This window comes from Rhinoraja longicauda, chromosome 22 (assembly GCF_053455715.1).
Source record: "Rhinoraja longicauda isolate Sanriku21f chromosome 22, sRhiLon1.1, whole genome shotgun sequence".
Classification (NCBI taxonomy): Eukaryota; Metazoa; Chordata; class Chondrichthyes; order Rajiformes; family Arhynchobatidae; genus Rhinoraja; species Rhinoraja longicauda.
The window spans coordinates 15988384-16009491 of NC_135974.1; the positions used below are offsets into that span (position 1 = coordinate 15988384).

A 21108-nucleotide genomic window follows, 5' to 3' on the forward strand; every position below is an offset into this window, starting at 1 on the left:
ATTGGGCCGAAAGGCTTATTTCCATGCTGTATGACTATTACTGTCGATGACTCTAAGTGTGCACACTACATGCACATGTAATGACAATTAGAAAATGTCTTTGCTCAGCAGGTAACTCAGCAGATTGAGGTGCAACTAAAAGTTCACCATCAGATTGAGTCAAGAAGAACTGAAGAAGTGTCCCGACCCAAAACGTCACCCATCCATGTTCTCTGGAGATGCTGCCTGATCTGCTGAGTAACTCCAGCACTTTGTGTCCATTTATGTATTAACCGGCATCTGCAGTTCTTTGTTTCAACAATTCTCCATTTAGTTTAATTGAGTTTAGAGATAAAGTGGAAACAGGCCCTTTGGCCTCCAGAGGGGCGAAACGGTGGTGCAGTGGTAGAGTTGCAGTCTTACAGCCCCAGAGACCTGGGTTCAATCCTGACTATGGTGCTGTCTGATCGGAGTTTGTACGTTCTCCCCGTGACCACGTGGTTTTCTCCGGGTGCTCTGGTTTCCTCCCACATTCCAAAGACGTACAGGTTTGTAGGTTAGTTGACTTCAGTAAAAATTGTAAATTGACCCTTGTGTGCCGGATAGAACTAGTGTATGGTGTGATTGCTGGTTGGCGGGCTGAAGGGCCTGTCTCCGCGAGATATCTCTAAACTAAACTGAACTAAGAGGCCGATTACCCTCCCACTTGATTTTCTTTATTATTGGTAATGATAACATAAGCCACACTATTGTGCATTTTCTCCTTTATATAGTCTGTTCTGGGACTGTGAAACACAACAACAGTCGAGAGCATATTGACCAGTCAACTAACCTACAAACCTGATATAGAAAGACTCTATATCTTGAAGGGATCTATTGGAGGCACTGCCTCAAAAAAGCAGCCAATATCATCAGACCCCACACACTACCCTGGCCACGCTTTCATTTCACCTCTACCATCGGGAAGAAGGTACAGAAGTCTGACAGTTGTGACCTCCAGGTTCAAGAACAGCTTCTTCCCAACAACCATTTGGCTCTTGAATACTATACAACACTGAACTATGGACTGTCTTTGGTTGCACTGAGGACTTTGCACTCGTGTTGAGAGTATTAATTTATTTAGCTTTTGTTTATTATAGACCATAATAATATTACGTTGTGTTTACAGGACTGTTATGCTGCTGCAAGTAAGAATTTCATTGTCGGTTCATGTGACAATTAAACACTGTTGCCTAAAGTAGATAGAAGGAACTGCAGATGTTGGTTTACAAAAAAAGACACAGAAAGACACAAAGTGCTGGAGTAACTCGCTGGGTCAGACAGCATCTACGGAGAACATGGATAGGTGATGTTTCAGACTCTGAAGAAGAGTCCCATCCTGAAACGTCACAAATCCATGTTCTCCAGATCTGCTGAAACACTCTTCACTCCAGGGACAGGGACATCAGTGGGAGCGCATCGCCACCCACTGGTAATGCATGATTACTGCAACTGATATTTCTCAGACTAGAGCCAGACTAAAGTCAGAAAGCTTTAAGGATAACTTTAAAGTGCGGCACTTTCTTCAGTGCAGCACTTTCATCAGACCCATATCCATCCATTCCCTGCATATCCATCAACTGAAAACCTCTTAAATGCCACTATCGTATCTGCCTCCACATACAGCTTCTGAGGTTGGGATTGAAGCCAATTCTATATTCACTGTAGACACAAAATGTGTCCATATTCGATTTAAACCAGCTCATTTTATGTTTACCTTCGATTTAAATCAGCTTATTTTGTGTCTACCTTCGATTTAAACCAGCATCTACAATTCTTTCCTACACATATTCACTGTACCTTGCACTTTGCTCTATCTATTGTACTTGAGTTTGGCTCAATTATATTTATATACTAGACCAAGTGCCCTCCTCCCCTCCCCCTTCCCCCTCCCCCCTTTCCCCCTCTCTCCCTCCTCCCCCCTCCCCCCCTCCCCTCCCCCTCCCCTCCCCTCCCCCTCCCTTCCCCCTCCCCCTTCCCCTCCCCCCCACTCCATTCCCCTCAACCCCCTTTATCCTCCCTCCTCCCCCTCCCCCTCCCTTCACCCCCCTCCCTCCTCTCTCCCTCCCCCCTCCCTCCCTGGGAGATAGATCTAAACTTTAAAATGTGAATAACTTTAAAAATATAACACTGATTTCAATGAAAGTTCTTCCATGAGCACCAAAGGGACGACGGTGAGTAAGGTGGGCCTAAAATTGTCGTGTACCGTTTGGGCTGTAATTCAGGAACAAACAAACAAACAAACGAGAGCTTTAGTATGTAGATGGTATTGTCTGATCTGATTGGATAGCATACAATCAGCCAATGGAATAGTGAAGAAAGCCAATGGAATGTTGGCCTTCATAACAAGAAGAGTTGAGTATAGGAGCAAAGAGGTCCTTCTGCAGTTGTACAGGGCCCTAGTGAGATCGCACCTGGAATACTGTGTGCAGTTTTGGTCTCCAAATTTGAGGAAGGACATTCTTGCTATTGAGGGCGTGCAGCGTAGGTTTACTAGGTTAATTCCCGGAATGGCGGGACTTTCATATGTTGAAAGACTGGAGCGACTAGGCTTGTATACACTGGAATTTAGAAGGATGAGAGGAGATCTTATCGAAACGTATAAGATTATTAAGGGGTTGGACATGTTAGAGGCAGGAAACATGTTCCCAATGTTGGGGGAGTCCAGAACAAGGGGCCACAGTTTAAGAATAAGGGGTAGGCCATTTAGAACTGAGATGAGGAAAAACTTTTTCAGTCAGAGAGTTGTGAATCTGTGGAATTCTCTGCCTCAGAAGGCAGTGGAGGCCAATTCTCTGAATGCATTCAAGAGAGAGCTGGATAGAGCTCTTAAGGATAGCGGAGTCAGGGGGTATGGGGAGAAGGCAGGAACGGGGTACTGATTGAGAATGATGAGCCATGATCACATTGAATGGCGGTGCTGGCTCGAAGGGCCGAATGGCCTCCTCCTGCACCTATTGTCTATTGTCTAAAACAAACCTTGGTACACTTGACAATAATAAACCTAAAACTTAAACCAAAACAGAATACAGTACTCCATGTATGGCCTCACCAACATCTTGCACAACTGTAACACAACATCCCAACTTCAAGCGACAGACAGTCTGAAGATAGGTTCCTACCCAAAAACATCACATATTCCTTTTCTCCAGAGATGCTGCCTGACCCACTGAGTTACTCCAGCATTTTGTGTCTATCTTTGGTATAAACCAGCATCTGCAGTTCCTTCCTACACATTCCAATTACTATGCTGAAATAATGGGGTGAAGGAAGGGCTGTGTTACCCTTCATAAGTTTACAAGTTATAGGAGCATTAGGAGAATTAGGCCCTTTGGCCCATTAAGTCTACTCCGTCATTCAATCATGGCTGATTTATCTTTCCCTCTCAATCCCATTCTCCTGCCTTCTCCCCATTAAGCTTTAACACCCTTACTAATAAATAACCTGTCAGTCTCCGCTTTAAAAATATCTAATAACGTCCTCCACAGCTTCCAATGACCCTTTGTCCAAAGAAAAGAGTTTAGTTTAATTTAGTTTATTGTCACGTGTACCGAGGTACAGTTAAAAGCTTTTGTGGCCTGCTGATTACAACACAATACATGATCACAATTGAGCCATTTACAGTGTGAAGATATATGAGAAGCGAATAACGTTTAGTGCAAGGTAAAGCCAGCAAAGTCCGATCAAGGATAGTCCGAGGGTCACCAAAGAGATAGATAGTCTCTGGTTGTGGTGGGGTGATTCCTGTTGATCAGTTGCCTGATAATAGCTGGGACGAAACTGTCCCTGAATCAGGTGGTGTGTGTTTTCACGCTTCTATACCTGTTTCCTGACGGGAGAGGGGAGAAGAACGAGCAGCCAGGGTGCGACTCATCCTTGATTATGCTGCTGGCCCTGCTGAGGCAGCGTGAGGTATAAACGGAGTCAATAGAAGGGAGGTTGGCTTGTGTGATAGTCTGGGCTGCGTCTACAATTCGCTGCAATTTCTTGCGGTCTTGGATGGAGCTGTTCCCAAACCAAGCTGTGATGCATCCCGATAAAATGCTTTCTATTTTATATCTATTCTATTTTCTATTTAAAAGAGGGAGGGAAGAGAGTTTTTCATGAAATGAAGGATAAAAGAGGAAGAGAATTGGGAACAGTAAGTAGTGCGAGTTTCAGAAAATATTCACAAACACTCTTGGTCTGCAGTTGGCAGTGATGCGTTTTTTTAATCATGTATTTCCATTTTTTTAGATCTCGTGACATTGTGACAAAAACAATTTGGGATGAAGATGGAGTCCACCAAGATTGGGCAGCTTTAGAACACTGTATCTTTGGAGGATATATCCATAGTCCTTGTGGAACAGGTCATAGAGCGCACTGTAGTCCTGTGAAGATAGACACAAAGTGCTGGAGTAACTCAGCGTGTCAGGCAGCATCTCTGGTGAAAAAGGATGGGTGACGTTTCAGGTCAGGACCTTTCTTCAGACTGAAGGCAGAGCAACTAATGGTGGGTGATAGAGGTCAGAGAGCACAACAAGCTAGAAGAAAATGGGACATTATCATAAGATATTTTGGAGGTACTAAGGTCCATTGGATTGGAGCTTCCCTGTTTCTATCCGAGGTAGGGTGGAGTGGAGAGGTTGGTGACAGTTTTAGGGTCCAACATTAATGAAGATGCCCCTCCCAAAGGGACTGGAAGTGCTGGTGCAGGATTCCCAAAAAGTTCATTTGCAATAGTAGGATTTATATCAAGAGGACTAGAATACAAAAATAGGGACGAAATGCTGAGGCTTTATAAAGTGCTGGTCAGACCTTATTTGGTGTATTGTTAGCAATTTTGGGCCCCATATATGAGGAAGGATGTGCTGGCATTGGAGAGGGTCCAGAGAGGTTTTACGAGAATGATCCCAGGAATGAGTGGGTTAACATATGATGAGCGTTTGATGACAATGGGCCTGTACTCACGGCTGTTTAGAAGAATGAAAGGCCTGGATGAATAGTGAAAGGCCTGGATGTGGACGTGGAGAGGAGGTTTCCACTAGTGGGAGAGTCTAACACCAGAGGTCATAGCCTCAGAATAAAAAGACATTCCTTTAGGATGGAGATGAGGAGGAATTTATTTAATCAGAGGGTGGTGAATCTGTAGAATTCATTGCCACATAAGGCTGTGGAGTCCGTCAATGGAAATGTTTAAGGCAGAGATTGATAGATTCTTGATTGGTACGGGTGTCAGACGTTATGGGGATGGGGAGAAGGCAGAAGAATGAGGTTGAGAGGGAAAGATAGATCAGCCATGATTGAATGGCAGAGTAGACTTGATGGACCGGGTGGCCTATTTCTGCTCCTATCACTTATGAACTTATGAAAGGCATTGTATGAGAATGTGGCCATTTGAGGAGGACGTCACCTATTATGGGATGACCTGTTCCAGAAGGGTTTGGAGGTGTCTCCTCATGTTCCTGCCTTGGGTTGGACATTTTGTATCCGCGTAAAGCCAACAGGGATTTGGGTGTTCCCAGTCTTTAGAACAGCTTTGGGTTGCATTTGCTGCGGCCCTTCCTTCAGGATGGGGGAGAACTGTTTCTCCTCGTCCCGGGGAACGTGTCTGGAGATGGTGAGGACCAGGATGCAGGCCGCGATCGCCGTGCCGCCCACACTGAAGAGGATGGCTCCGACGAGCTTGCTGATCTCCAGAGCCTCGTTGTACTCCACCGCCCGCTTGTCCACAACCAGGAAGTCGTCCTCTCCGATGCCCTCGATCTTTGGGGGCACCAGGTATCCGGTGGTGACTGTTGCCATGCCGACAAGGAAGAGGATGGTCCCTGCTGCCAGGCCCACCTGAGGAACAAGAAGAGGAACATTATCGGTCCATCGGATAACGAAGAGGGACCCTGTGGGGGGGAGGGGGGACCGCAAAGAACAACGAGGGGTAGGTGGGGGAGGGGGGGGGGGGGGTGGTGGAGAGGCAAGAAGGAAGAGGGACCCGGCATGGGTGGGGCTACTGAGACCAAAGAAGGACCCAGTGTGGGGGAACCACCAAGAACAACAAGGGACCTGGTCGGTGTAGGGGGCCCGCTGAGAACAAAGAGGGACCCGGTGGGGGGGGCGAGAACAATGAGGGACCCGGTGTGGGGGGGAGCAAGAATAATGAGGGACCCGGTGGGGCCGCTGACAGCAAAGAGGGACTCGGGGAGGAGGAGTCAAGAGGGATCATCGGGACTATATTGAATACTTTAGTAACTTCGTCGGCGCCCTTTATGTGGTGACTCTTTGCATACTTGTGTATTGTTTGCAAAACAAAGAATTTCACTGTACCAAGCACACGTGGTAAGGTATCGATCAATCAATCAATCAATCAAGTGTATACCATTTTTTTTCCTTAACAAGGAGATTTTATTCAGTTAATTACAGTTACAGACCAAGACTGCCGCACAGTTTGTAAACAACAGCTAATCAGTCATCAGATTACAACATTATTATTCTTATCCTGAATACACTCTAATCACCCCCATGGTGACCAGCCTCCAGAATCCGTGTGGACAATATGTGCTCCCTTTCCAGGGACTCGTGGGCACAGGCTTAAAGGGATAGGGAGCCAACTTGGGCAGGACCCTCGATTGCCCGCTGCCTGGACCATTTTGGCCAGGCCCAGAGAAATCCCCCCCCATGACTGACCCTGCCCCCCCCTCCCCCATACTGCTTGACCAAATATCCGCAGCGTGGGCCTGAAATGCAGCTAAACCTTGAGGAGAAGCCCCTTCATCAGATATACCACTTGTCTTGCTTACAACCTAATAGTATATCCAACTGTGTAGGAAGGAACTGCAGATGTTGGTTTAAAGCAAAGATAGACACAAAATGCTGGAGTAACTCAGCGGGACAGGCAGCATCTCTGGAGAGAAGGAATGGGTGACGTTTCGGGTCGAGACCCTTCTTTGAACGACCCATCACCCTGTACATCCAATTGGGTAGCTACACCCCAGCAGTAGATCCGCTGGATGTTGTGGTGAGGTTGTTTTTTCTGCCTTTGTTTTCCGTATCTATAGTTTAATTTCGAGATGCGGCATGGAAACAGGTTCTTTGACTCATCGGGTCCATGCTGGCCATCAATCACCCGTTCATCACACGTTCTATGTTATCCCACTTTCTCATCCACTCCCTACATACCTACAATTAACCTACAAACCCGCACTTCTCTGTGATGTGGGGGGAAACTGGGGCACCTAGAGGAACCCCATATGGTCACAGAGAGAATGTGCCAACTCCACACATACAGACGGTAAATCCAATTGGGAAGCTTACAACCAACGAGTATGGATATTGATTTTTCCAATTTTAGATAAACGAGTTCAGAAATGATAGATCCCCCCTCATCCTTCTAAATTCCAGTGTATACAAGCCTAATTGCTCCAGCCTTTCAACATTAGTTAAGTCTTAACTAATCTTTTTCTCTTGACATATCTATAAAAGCTTTTGCAGTCAGTTTTTATGTTCCTTGCCAGTTTTCCCCTCATAATCTATTTTCCCTTTCCTAATTAAGCCCTTTGTCCTCCTCTGCTGGACTCTGAATTTCTCCCAGTCCTCTGGTATGCTACTTTTTCTGGCTAATCTGTATGCTTCATCTTTTGTTTTAATACTATCCTTGATTTCCCTTGTTAGCCACGGATGCACTACCTTTCCTGGTTTGTTCTTTTGCCAAACTGGGATGAACACTTGTTGCAGTTCATCCATGCGACCTTTAAATGCCTTCCATTGCATGTCCACCGTCAACCCTTTCAGCATCAATCGCCAGTCTATCTTGGACAATTCACGCCTCATACCCTCAAAGTTACCTTTCTTTAAGTTCAGAACACTTGTTTCTGTATTGACTTTGTCACTCTCCATCCTAATGAAGAACTCTACCATATTATGATCACTCTTGCCCAAGGGGCCTCGCACAACAAGACTGCTAACTAACCCCTCCTCATTACTCAATACCCAGTCTAGAATGGCCTGTTCTCTCGTTGGTTCCTCGACATGTTGGTTTAGAAAATCATCTCTCAAACATTCCAAGAAATCCTCTTCCTCAGCACCTCTGCCAGTTTGGTTCACCCAATCTATATGTAGATTGAAGTCAGCCATTATAACTGCTGCACCTTTAGTGCACGCATTTCTAATTTCCTGCTTGATGCCATCCCCAACCTCACTACTGCTGTTAGGTGGCCTGTACACAACTTCCACTAGCGTTTTCTGCCCCTTAGTGTTTCGTAGCTCTACCCATATCGATTCCACTTCCTCCAAGCTAATGTCCTTCCTTTCCACTGCTTTAATCTCCTCTCTAACCAGTAACGCTACCCCACCTCCTTTTCCTTTGTGTTACATTAAAGGTGTTATAAAGATGCTGTATGTGTAGGAACTGCAGACCCTGGTTTAAATCGAAGGTAGACACAAAATGTTGGAGTAACTCAGCGGGCCAGGCAGCATCTCTGGAGAGAAGGAATGGGTGACGTTTCGGGTCGAGACCCCTCCTCAGACGCAGAAAGATGCAGCAGTTGTTTTTGTATTTGTGGATGACTCAAGCAAGCCATTTTTTTTACGGAAGGCATGCTGATTTTTAATTCAACATGAGTAGAATCCAGCCAGTGATGTGACTCACCATAAGGCATTGTGCGTCTGCAACTGGGACTGTTTGTACATGGATTTTTCCCCAGGTAAAGGCAGGCGTTTTATGGATCTGCTGCGTTTGTCCTTGAATGCATTGCTGCCTGCTTCACACCGTCTCGGACAAATGGAGTCCCATTATTCCTCTTCCCAGCAATAGCCCAATTCCCCTCCCTCCCCCTCCCCCCACACAATTTATTCTACTAACAGAGACTAACAGCGGTGAATGGGGTGGCATGCTGGCACAGAGGAGAGTCCGGGAGCTGTCTGTACGGAGTTTGCACATTCTCCCTGTGACCACATTTATTGGGAATTTCATCTTATAAAAGAACAAACAGTTAATGTAGACACATGGAATTGCAGATGCTGGTTTACAACAAAAAAAAACAACGAAGTGCTGGAGTAACTCAGCGGGTCAGGCAACATCTCTGGAGAAAATGGATAGCAGACGTTTTGAGTCGGGATCTTTCTTCGTCCATGTTCTCCAGAGATGCTGCCTGACTGGCTGAGTTACTCCAGCACTTTGTGCCCTTCTGTAGTTTCTTGAATCACTCAGCTATTTAAATGCAAATTGTTGTACATGGGAGAAGGGATGACAGGGTCGCACAGTTGTAGAGTTGAAGCCTTCCAGCGCTGGAGACCCGGGTTCCATCCTGACTATGGATGCTGTCTGTATGGAGTTTGCACGTTCTCCTTGTGAGAGTACTGTGAGAGTGCCTTAGAGGGAGTACAGAGAAGGTTCACCAGATTGATCCCTGGGATGGCAGGACTTTCATATGAAGAAAGACTGGATAGACTGGGCTTGTACTCGCTGGAATTTAGAAGACTGGGGGGGGATCTTATAGAAACATATAAAATTCTTAAGGGGTTGGAGAAGCTAGATGCGGGAAGATTGTTCCCGATGTTGGGGAAGTCCAGAACCAGGGGTCACAGCTTAAGGATAAGGGGGAAGTCTTTTAGGACCGAGATGAGAAAACATTTCTTCACACAGAGAGTGGTGAGTCTGTGGAATTCTCTGCCACAGAAGGTAGTTGAGGCCAGTTCATTGGCTATATTTAAGAGGGAGTTAGATGTGGCCCTTGTGGCTAAAGGGATCAGGGGGTATGGAGAGAAGGCAGGTACAGGTTACTGAGCTGGATGATCAGCCATGATCATATTGAATGGCGGTGCAGGCTCGAAGGGCCGAATGGCCTACTCCTACACCTATGTTTCTATGTTTCTAAGTTTCTATGTGACCGCATGGGTTTTCCTGGTGCTTCAGCTTCCTCCCACATTCCAAAGACAAATAGGTTTGTAGGTTAATTGGCTTATTAAAGATTGTAAAATGTTCCTAGTGTGTAATAGTGCTAGTATGCGGGAATCGCAGGTCGGCATGGACTCGGTGGGCTGAAGGGCCTGTATCTGCTCTGTATCTCGAAACTAAACTAAAGTGAAGGGAGGAACTGCAGATGCTGGCTTACACCAAAAACAGACACAAAATGCTGGAGTAACTCAGCAGGTCAGGCAGAATCTCTGGAGAAAAGGAATAGGTGACATTTTGGGTCGAGATCCTTCTCCAGACTGAGAGTCAGGGGAGAGGGAAACTAGTTTATAGATACAATGCAGAAACAGGCCCTTCAGCCCAATGAGTCTGCACCAACCAGTGATCCCCATACACTAGCACTATCCTACAGACTAGGGGCAATTTACAGAAACCAAATTAACCTACAAACCTGTGCATCTTTGGAGTGTGGGAGGAAACCGGAGCACCCAGAAAAAACCTACACAGTCACGGGTAGAATGTACAAACTCCGTACAGACAGCACCCGTTGTCAGGATCGAACCTGAGTCTCTGGCACAGTAGGCAGCATCTCTATCGCTGCGCCACTTATGAAAAGGTACAGAACAAATCAGAGCCGGCTCCGATGACTCAGGAAATGGTACCGGCTCTGATTTGTTCTGAACCTTTTCATACCTCTAGTTTCCCTCTCCCCTGACTCTCAGTCTGAAGAAGGGTCTTGACTTGAAACGTCACCTATTCCTTTCCTCCACTGTAAACTAGAGTACAGCTTACCTTCCACAGGGCCGGCCGCCAGTTACAGGCCGATCGCTGCACCCTCAGCCCGTCCTCGTCCTCGTCCTCCAGCGTGGAGCCGGTGCAGTCCTCGTAGAAGAGGTGGAGGTAGGAGCGGACGCCATAGCGATGGTCCTCTGCCGGGGCAGGCCGTGTGCAGGGTGTGCAGAGCTCCGCACAGCCCGCCATGGAGATCCCTGCAAAACCAACAAACACCCCGCAATCCCTTTGCTCCACAACAGCCCTGGAAGGACACACAAATCTAGGGCGCAGCTGGTAGAGCTGCTGCCTTGCAGCTGAGGCCCATTTATACAACATCCACAGCTCTGCCCTCATCAACGTTTTTGGTCACATCTTCAAAACAACATTTAAATTCTGTTGAAGCTCCTCTGGCAGCTCATTCCATACACACACCACTCTCTGTGTGAAAACATTGGCCCTCAGGTTCCTATTAAAACTTCTCCTCTCACTTTAAACCATTGTCCTGTGGTACTTGATTCCCCTACTCTGGGTACAGCAGTAGAGTTGCTGTCTCACAGCGCCAGAGACCAGGGTTCGATCCTGACTACGGATGCTGTCTTGTAGAGTTTGTACCTTCTCCCAGTGACTGCGTGGGTTTTCTCCGGGTGCTCCGGCTTCCTCTCACACTCCAATGACGTACAAGTTTGTCTGTTAATTGGCTTCTGTAAATTGTTCCTTGTGTGTAAGATAGAACTAGTGTACAGGTGATCATTGGTCAGCACGGACTCGGTGGACTGAAAGACTGCATCTCGGTGGACTGAAAGACTGCATCTCGGTGGACTGAAAGACTGCATCTCTAACCTAAACTAAACGCACACCACTGACAGATAGATACAAGGCACAGACGTGCATAAACACACACAAACACACACACAAACACACACTCCCATGCACACTGAGAAACACACACAGATACAAGCCCACACACAGACACATACAAACCGACTGACACACACAGATATGTACACAGATGCACATACACCAACAGACAGACAGACACAGACACATACAGACATATACACAGACGCACATACACAGTCAGAGACACACATAGGGTATATGCACACGAACACACACACACACACATTCACACACACACACACACACACGCACATGCACACACACGCACACACACGCACACACACACACACACACACACACACACACATTCACACACACACGCACATGCACAGAAACTTCATACAGGCAGGTGTATATAGAACCACACAAGCATACAAAGCAGACACACACAGTCATACCATCTCCCTCCATCACACACACACACGCACATGTATACACATACACACGTATACATGTATACACACACCCATGTATACGCACTTGTATACACAATACATGTACACACACACACACATGTATATACACACACATATACACACACACGTATACACACACACACGTATACACACAGACACAGACACACACACACACATATACACACAGACACAGACACACACACGTATACACACACACACACACACGTATACACACACACGTATACACACACACACACACACACACACACACACACACACACGTATATACACACACAAACAGAAGTCTCACGGTGAACCCTTCACCCAGTTCCTGCCCCTCTCCCACCTTTGACCTTGTGGCCCCCGGTTTCCAGCAATGTGGGAGAGGTTAGACCATGCCTCATTTATTTCCCGCATTCAATTGGTATCCCGGCTACGGGCAGCTCAGCTGCAGGGAACATTTGTATTCTCCCAACCACATCCACCTTTCCATGGTCTGAAGCTGTCACTCTGTTGAGCTGGGTCTGGGCCTGGGCTGGGTCTGGGCATGAGCATGAGCATGAGCTGGGTCTGGGCTCGACCTCCCACCTATTGCACTCCCTCGTGCCGGCCCGGTTGCTGGTGAATAAATGAATGACGCTGTATGTCACATGTGCCAGGGTACAGTGAAATGCTTTGTTTTGCATGTAACCCGGTAGAATCATACAGCTGCCCTCACCCAGACAGTACACAAGAGTCGCCACGTGTCAGCGCCGACATAGTAACAAAGGTTCACTGAACAGTCCCATCTACCGCACATGGCAGCAGCCACCCTCCCCCCCCCCCCCCCCACCCCCGCCGTGTCCCCCTTTGTTCTCGGGTCAGGACCCTCCCTCAGACTATGCTACTTGATGCTCCCACATTCCCAGCAATTCCCCATGCACCCACACACCGGTGCAAACTCAATTCCTTCTCAGCGTTTCCCCCCCGGCCGCCGGACCCCCCCTTGTTCTCATCGTCCACCTCGCTCTCGGCCCCCCCCCCCCCCCCCCCCCCCCCGGTTCCCATCGCCGCCAGTGGTTTGGGTGTGATTCAGTGGGCGCTGGGTGTGCCGGGCCTATTGGGCGGGCCTTCCATCGTCGGTCCGCGGGGGGCGATCCCCGATCCTCTGACCGCGGCGAGTGAGTCATCGGTCCATGGCGAGTGGGTCCTCGGTTGTCGGTCTGTGCCAGCGGGGCCGTGCCACTCCTGTGAGGCAAGCCTGGGTTAGGCCCTCTCTTTAGCCCGTGTCGCCTTGGGCCTTGGGCTTGTTTCCGCGCTGTATCGCTAAATGGCTAAACTTAAAAAAATTAAAAACCACATTCAGTGTGAAAACGTTGCCCCTCGGGTTCCTATTAAATCTTTCCCCTCTCACGTTGAAGGATCTCCCAGACCTCGTTTAAATTTCTTCCCTCTCACCTTAAATCTGCGGTGGAGTCCTGGGAGTGGGACGAGGAGACCATGGCAGGCAGTCAGACAAGTGTAAATGTACAAGCACTGTGAGAGCGCGTCATTAATTCATGGATGTGTTATGTATTCATTAGCAGTGCTGGGCCCGTGCTGCTTTCTGCAGCTGTGGTACTCAATGCTTGTGCCTGCAGTCAATGAATCATGGAGTAAGTCACCTTGAATGATTTCCGCTCCATCGTTAGTCACCTTGCCTTCGGTGGTTTCTGTAATCCTTCTCTGCACCCTCCCCTCTGCTCCTTTAACCTGCTCTTGAAACCGCCCACACTTCCAATGGGGGCCAGCAATCACCCCGTACACTAACACTACCCTACACCCGAGGGACAATTTTACAAGGGGTCATCTGTTCCAATACGTGAATCGGTGTGTGGAGCTTCCCCCACCTGGCACCTTTAGCCTTTAGACTTTAGAGATACTACACGGAAACAGGCCCTTTGGTCCACCAAGTCCACACTGACCAGTGATCACCCTAACACTAACACTGTCGTACACACTAGGGACAATTTAACAATTTTACCGCGGGCAATAAACTTACAACACTGTACATCTTCGGAGTGCGGGGGGAAACCGGAGCACCCGGAGAAAAACCACACGGTCACAGGGAGAATATACAAACTCTGTACAGACAGCACCCGTAGTCAGGATGGAACTCGGGTCCCTGATATAATCAGGCAACAACTCTACCAGCAGTAGCTGATTTTTTTTAAAATTGAATATTTTGATGTATTCCACCATGAAGATCAATCATAAATAATTATTTACACCCTCTGCCATTTCTCTCGTTCCCGTTAGCAATTCCTCAGTGTCATCCTCTAGGGAGAAATATTTACTCTCCTCCTTTGTATATAACTTCACCACCTGGTTGTATAATAGTCGTTAGTTTACTTTACTAGTTAGCCAGTTTAAGCACATCGCAAGTACAGAATGGTAGTAGGGGGATATTCTCACTGCCATTCAATTTAGTGAGAGGTCCATACAAGTAGGAGACAGAACCCTTCCATGTATCTCACTTTTATCCCCATTCGTTTTACATTTTCTCTGAAATAATCAGACAGGAAGATTCTCATTCATCACCTGGGATACGTCGTCAGCAAAATGTCAAGGACATATGGCAAGTGAGTCAGACGACAGGCAGAGAGAGATAGACATATGGACAGATATTTACATCAACACAATAAAATAAAACAAGCAGAAAATCATATTTACAGCATTTAAATCTTTCTCACAAGATGCCCATTTAAACAGATATATCACACACACACACACACACACACACACACACACACACACACACACACACACACACACACACACACACACACACACACACACACACATATATACATACAGACACATACACACATGCGCATATACACACACACACACATATACATACATGCACACACACATATACATACACACACATGCACACACACATATACATACACACACAAACACGCACATGTACACATATGCATACACACACATACATGCACACACAGTGTGTGTGTATATGTGCATGTGTGTATGTGTCTGTATGTATATATATGTGTGTGTGTGTGAGATATATCTATTTAAATGGGCATCTTGTGAGAAAGATTTAAATGCTGTAAATATGATTTTCTGCTTGTTTTATTTTATTGTGTTGATGTAAATATCTGTCACATCTACTAATACTCTCCTCCGCCTAGCAGAGCTGGTCCTTACCCTCAACAACTCCTTCGACTGCTCCCACTTTCTCCAAATCCAAGGCATAGCTATGGGCACTCGCATGGGCCCTAGCTATGCCTGCCTCTTTGTAGGGTATGTCGAACAATCACTGTTCCAGGTGTACATTGGCCCCATCCTCGAGCTCTACCTCTGCTACATTGACGACTGCATCGGTGCTACCTCCTGCACCCATGCAGAACTCACCGACTTCATCAACTTCACGACCAATTTCCATCCTGCACTCAAATTCACTTGGACCATCTCCGCCATCTCCCTTTCGTTTCTAGATCACACCGTCTCCATCACAGGAGACAGACTATTGATCGACATCAACTACAAACCCACTGACTCCCATAGCTATCTAGACTACAATTCTACCCACCCTGCTTCCGGTAAAGACTCTTTCTCCTACTCCCAATTCCTCCGTCTACACCGCATCTGTGCCTAGGATGAGGTTTTCCATCCTAGATCATCGGAGATGTCCTCATTCTTTGGGAAACGGGGGTTCCTTGATTCCCTAGAAGAGGGAAACCCTCGTTTCCTAAATCAGCCATTATCTATAATCAGCCATTATAGATGAGGCTCTCACTAGGGTCTCCTCGATATCCCGCAGCTCCGCTCTTGCTCCCCCTCCTTTCATTCGTAACAAGGACAGAGTCCCCCTTGTCCTCACCTTCCACCCCAATCCTCCAACATTTTCGCCACCTCCAACGGGATCCCACTACTGGCCACATCTTCCCATCTTCACCCCTTTCTGCTTTCCGCAAAGACCATTCCCTCCGCAACTCCCTGGTCAACTCGTCCCTTCGCACCCAAACCACCCCATCCCCAGGTACTTTCCCCTGCAACCGCAGGAGATGCAACACCTGTCCCTTTACCTCCCCCCTTGACTTCATCCAAGGACCCCGACAGCCTTTTCAGATGAGGCAGAGGTTCACTTGCACCTCCTCCAACCTCATCTACTGTAACCACTGTCCCAGGTGTCAACTGTATATCGGCGAGACCAAGACCTTTTGCTGAACACCTCCGCTCAGTCCGCCTTAACCTACCTGATCTCCCAGTTGCTCAGCACCAACTCCCCCTCCCATTCCCAATCTGACCTTTCTGTCCTGGGCCTCCTCCATTGCCCAGCGCCATTTGGAGGAACAGCACCTCATATTTCGCTTGGGTAGCTTACACCCTAGCGGTATGAACTCTCTAACTTCAAATAGCCCTTGCTTTCCCTCTCTCTTCATCCCCTCCCCTTTCCCAGTTCTCCCACCAGTCTTACTGTCTCCGACGACATTCTATCTCCGTCCCGCCCACTCTCCTGACATCAGTCTGAAAAAGGGTCTCGACCCGAAACGTCACCCATTCCTTCTCTCCAGAGATGCTGCCTGTCCCGCTGAGTTTTTCCAGTATTTTGTGTCTACGGTTTAAACCAGCATCTGCAGTTCTTTCCTAAACACAGACAAACGCAGACACAAACACACACATACACACATACACACAAACACACAAACAGATTGGTTGATTGAACAGACCCTTCGGCTCATTGAGTCCACACTGACCATTGATCACCAGTTCACATTAGTTCTCTGTTATTCCACTTTCGCATCCACTCCCTATAATCCACAAAGGGCCAATGAACTTATCAACCCACATGTCCTTGGAGTGTGGGAGAAAACCCGGTGCACCTGGAAAAAACCCACGCAGTCACAGGGAGAAGGTGAAAATTCGACACAGACTGCACCCAAGATCAGCTTCAAACCTGGGTCTCAGTCGTTGTGAGGCAGCAGCTTTACCCGCTGTGCCACTGTGCTGCTAAATAATCATTATACAAACCACCCACGTGTACATGTGCATAAGAGACTCCATATAAATAAATTCTAAAAAATGAGTTGAAGGAATCTGATTAATTTTAACTATCACAGGAGCTTTCAGTATCTATCATATCAACCACACGGCAATCAGTTGTAGATTTACGCAATGCTCCACTATTTTAGACTACTTAAAATTAGAAAGAGCCGAGAGAATGAAGAAAGGGGAGGCGCAACAGGAAAAGAACAATTATTCGGGTCAATTGTCTTGAATAAAGAAGGAATGGGATTGATTAAATATGATCAGTGATTTTAATGGAGTGGCTACCGAAGAAGGAAAGGAATCTAAGGGAAAATATGAAGGAGAGAATAAAAGGATTGAAGGATAATCTGGATCGAGCGGAGGACAAGAACTGAATTAGAGTTGATATGGTAAAGGAGGAATTAACATGCTACCAGGATACAATAACTGGCAAAGCAGCATTTGTTAATTAACCCTTTCTAAATCATTCAGCCATTAAACCTCTCAGGAATGGGTGAAACAGAAAGGAGGTGCAAGACATACCAAGACGAAAGGAAATGAATGAGAAACATCCTCTTTTTTTAGTTTATTTTAGTTTAAACAAACAGGCCCTTCGGCCCACTGAGTCCATGCCAACCAGTGATCACCCTATAGACTAATCTACTCAGTAGGGACAATTTACAATTTTTACTGAAGCCAATGAACCTACAAACCTGTACGTCTTTTGAGTGTGGGAGGAAACCGGAGCACCCGGCGAAAACCCACGCGGTCACAGAGAGAATGTACAAACTACCTAAAGACAGCACCCATAGTCAGGATCTAACCCAAGTCTCTGGCATTGCAAGGCAGCAGCTCTATCACAATGCCACCTCCAACAAAGACTATTCTGAAGAAGTGTTCCGACCTGAAACATCATCTGTTCATTCCCTCTTCCTGACCCGGTGAGTTCCTCCAGCACTTTGTGTTTTGTTTAAGATTCCAGTCCCTGTAGTTTCTTGTGTCTCCGTTAGTATTCTCCATGTTAACTTCCATTCCACCTGCCTTGCTCCCAAATCCATTGATACCTTTGTCCAACTGAGTCCATTTAACTCATCTTTGGCATTTTCCATTAAATCCTACTCCATGTCCCTACTCTGCATGGAAAGGTGCTTCCATGGACAGCACAGTGGCGATCCTGACCTTGGTGCTGCACGTGTGGAGTTTGCACGTTCTCCCTGCGCCTGCGTGGGTTTCCTCTGGGTGCTCAGGTTCCCTCCCACATCCCCAAAGACGTGCGGATTTGTAAGTCAATTGGCCATCTGCAGATTGCTCCTCGTGTGTAAGGAGTGGATGAGAAAGTGGGATAACATGGAACTAGTTATGGGTGTGAATGGGTCGTCATTGGTTGGCATGCACTCAGTGGGCCGAAGGGACCGTTTCCATGCTGTCTCTCTTTAAATCAAACATGAGCTTGGAGAAGATAGACACAAAGTGCTGGGGTAACTCAACGGGTCAGGCAGCATCTCTAGAAAAATTGGACAGGTGACGTTTGGCATCAGGACCCTTTCTTCAGACTCGATTCATTGTGAAGAGTTTGTGAAGGAGAGGACAAGTTGGGGACTATCATAGAGTCGTACTGCTGAGAAACAGGTTCTTCAGCCCATCAGGCCTGCACTGACCTTCAACACTATTTTACACTAATCCCATTATAGCCGCTTCACCTTCATATCAACTCCCCCCACCCAGATTCTACCTTTCACCAAATGCTTTATATCACAGGAGACAACTCGCACATCTTTGGGATGTGGGAGGAAACCGGAGCACCCGGAGGAAACCCACACGGTCACAGACAGAACACGCAAGAGAGAGTGTGAAAGGTAGAGAATGAGAGAGGGGGAGAGGGAGAAAGAGAAAGAGAGAGAGGGGGGAGAGAGAAGAGAGAGGGAGAGAGAGATGGAGAGAGAGACAGGGGTAGAGAGAAAGAGAAAAAGAGAGGGAGGGAGGGAGGGAGAGAGATAGAAATGGATAAAGAAAGCGAGGGGAGGGGGAGCGGTGAAAAAGAGAGGGAAAGGGAGAGAAAGAGAAAGAGGTGGAGAGAGTGACTGAAAGAGAGAGAGAGCGAGAAAGAGAAAGAGAGAAATAAAGTGAGGGAGAAAGAGAGAGCTGGGGGGGGGGGAGATAAAGAGAGAGGGAAAAGAGAGAGGGAAAGGAAAGAGGTAGAGAAAGAGTGAAAGAGAAAGAGAGAGAGAGGGAAGGAGAGGGAGAGAAAGAGAGAAGGAGGGAGAGAGAGAGAGTGGGAGAGAGAGAAAGGGAGAGAAGGAGGAAAGGAATGAAAGTCAGAAGAAAGAAACATCACAAAGCGAGAAAGAGCAGTTGCCTCTAAAATAAAATATGTACAAAAATCATTCAACGATAAAGGAGAAACCAGAGCACTGAAGAATCGTGCTCCCTACATTTAAGTGGACGGACATAATTCAATGGATTTCATCGGAAAGCAGCTCGTGCAATAAACGAGATGAAGGGAATGAAAGGATGGTAGGAATTAAAGGAGCAATCTCTGACTTGAATAATAAAGGATTTTTTTTTTTTTAACTCTTTGGAAAGCAGAATGAACGCCACAAATACAGCCTTTCGTTGAGCGAGACGTGGTCTGAAATGCACACTGTTGTATGATCACTTCACTAATAATCCCGCCACGTTGTGTGGGGCTAGGTGACAGGCAGAGGGGTTAACTATCAGACAGAGAGGATGATAGTGGAACAAAGAGCAAGTCCGCGGATCGCTCTCCTGAACGTTTATCTTACCTGTTGCAACACCAGTCTAAGGCAGTAATTCCATTCACCAGCTGTCTGTGTCAGACGAGATTATTCCCTGGTTTCAGGTCCGGATGCTGCTGAATTGTGTCGGCTCCGTGTGTCTCTTGCAGTCAGCCGGCTTCACACTGACAGCTCCCATCCACGTCTATCCATTCTCTCTCTCTCGTATACACACACACGCGCGCACACACGCGCACACACACACACACACACACACACACACACACAGTAGGAAACTCAGCTCTGCTTCAACCTTGGGAACAGGAAGCACCACAAATAATTAGATTATGCAGTTCCTGTTGGTTGATCTTCCCTCAGCTGCTTTCCCTGACACTCAGTGCTGGGCACGTTTTATTAAAAGGTTGCTTTGCCCAAGCCTTTCAGACATTGAGTGTAGGAAGGAACAGCAGATGCTTTTACACCAAAGATAGACACAAAATGCTGGATTAACTCAGCGCGTCAGGCAGCATCTCTGCAGAAAAGGAATAGGTGACCTTTCGGGTCGAGACCCTTCTTCAGACTGAGAGTCAGGTGAGGCAGAGGTTCACTTGCATCTCCTCCAACCTCATCTACTGTATCCGTTGTTCTCACTATAGACGCCATATATGGGTGAGACCAAGGGCAGACTGGGCGATCGTTTCGCTGAACGCTCAGTCCGCCTTGGCCTATGCGATCTCCTGGTTCCCAAAAATTTTAACTCCCCTTCCCATTCACACACTGATCTTTCTGTCCTGGGTCTCCCCCACTGTCGGAGTGAGGCCACACACAAATTGGAAGAACAGCACCTCATATTTCGCTTGGGCAGCTTACAACCCAATGGTATGAAATATTAATTTCTCTCATGTCAAGAAACCCTTGCATTCCCTTGCTCTCTGCCGCTCCCACACCCTGGTTGACCTGCTAGTTCCACTGTTTGCATCCATATCTCTCTTCGTTATTGCCTCGCCCACAGCCAACAATGGACCATTGTGGGCTCCACCTTTCCTTGGCCATCAGTGCCAGCTCTGATTGTTCTGTACCTTTTCATACCTCTAGTTTCCCTCTCTCCTGACTCTCAGGGAAGAAGGGTATCGACTCAAAATGTCACCTATTCCTTTTCTCCAGACATTGACTTATGCTTCACTAGTATACAGAGGCGATCATAGCATCTGCAAATAAAATCGAGATCCAGCAAGGTGGGAAAGTTAAATAGGGAGGTAGAGGGTCAAAAAGAACAGAATTAGGCCATTCGGCCCATCAAGTTGATTCCACCATTCAATAGACAATAGACAATAGACAATAGACAATAGGTGCAGGAGTAGGC

At 47.1% G+C, this 21108-nt stretch overlaps 1 protein-coding gene across 1 annotated transcript; it reads right to left on the reverse strand.

Annotated features, from left to right (window-relative positions):
- Positions 1-3563: 3563 nt before the first annotated feature.
- Positions 3564-20117, reverse strand: LOC144604427 (neurensin-1-like). Its single transcript, XM_078418824.1, has 3 exons — positions 19794-20117; positions 10697-10893; positions 3564-5841 (listed from the first exon to the last, which is right to left on the reverse strand). The coding sequence occupies exons 2-3, from the start codon at positions 10883-10885 to the stop codon at positions 5455-5457; spliced, it is 576 nt and encodes a 191-aa protein (XP_078274950.1). The 5' UTR covers positions 10886-10893; positions 19794-20117; the 3' UTR covers positions 3564-5454.
- Between the last annotated feature and the right edge of the window lie 991 nt (positions 20118-21108).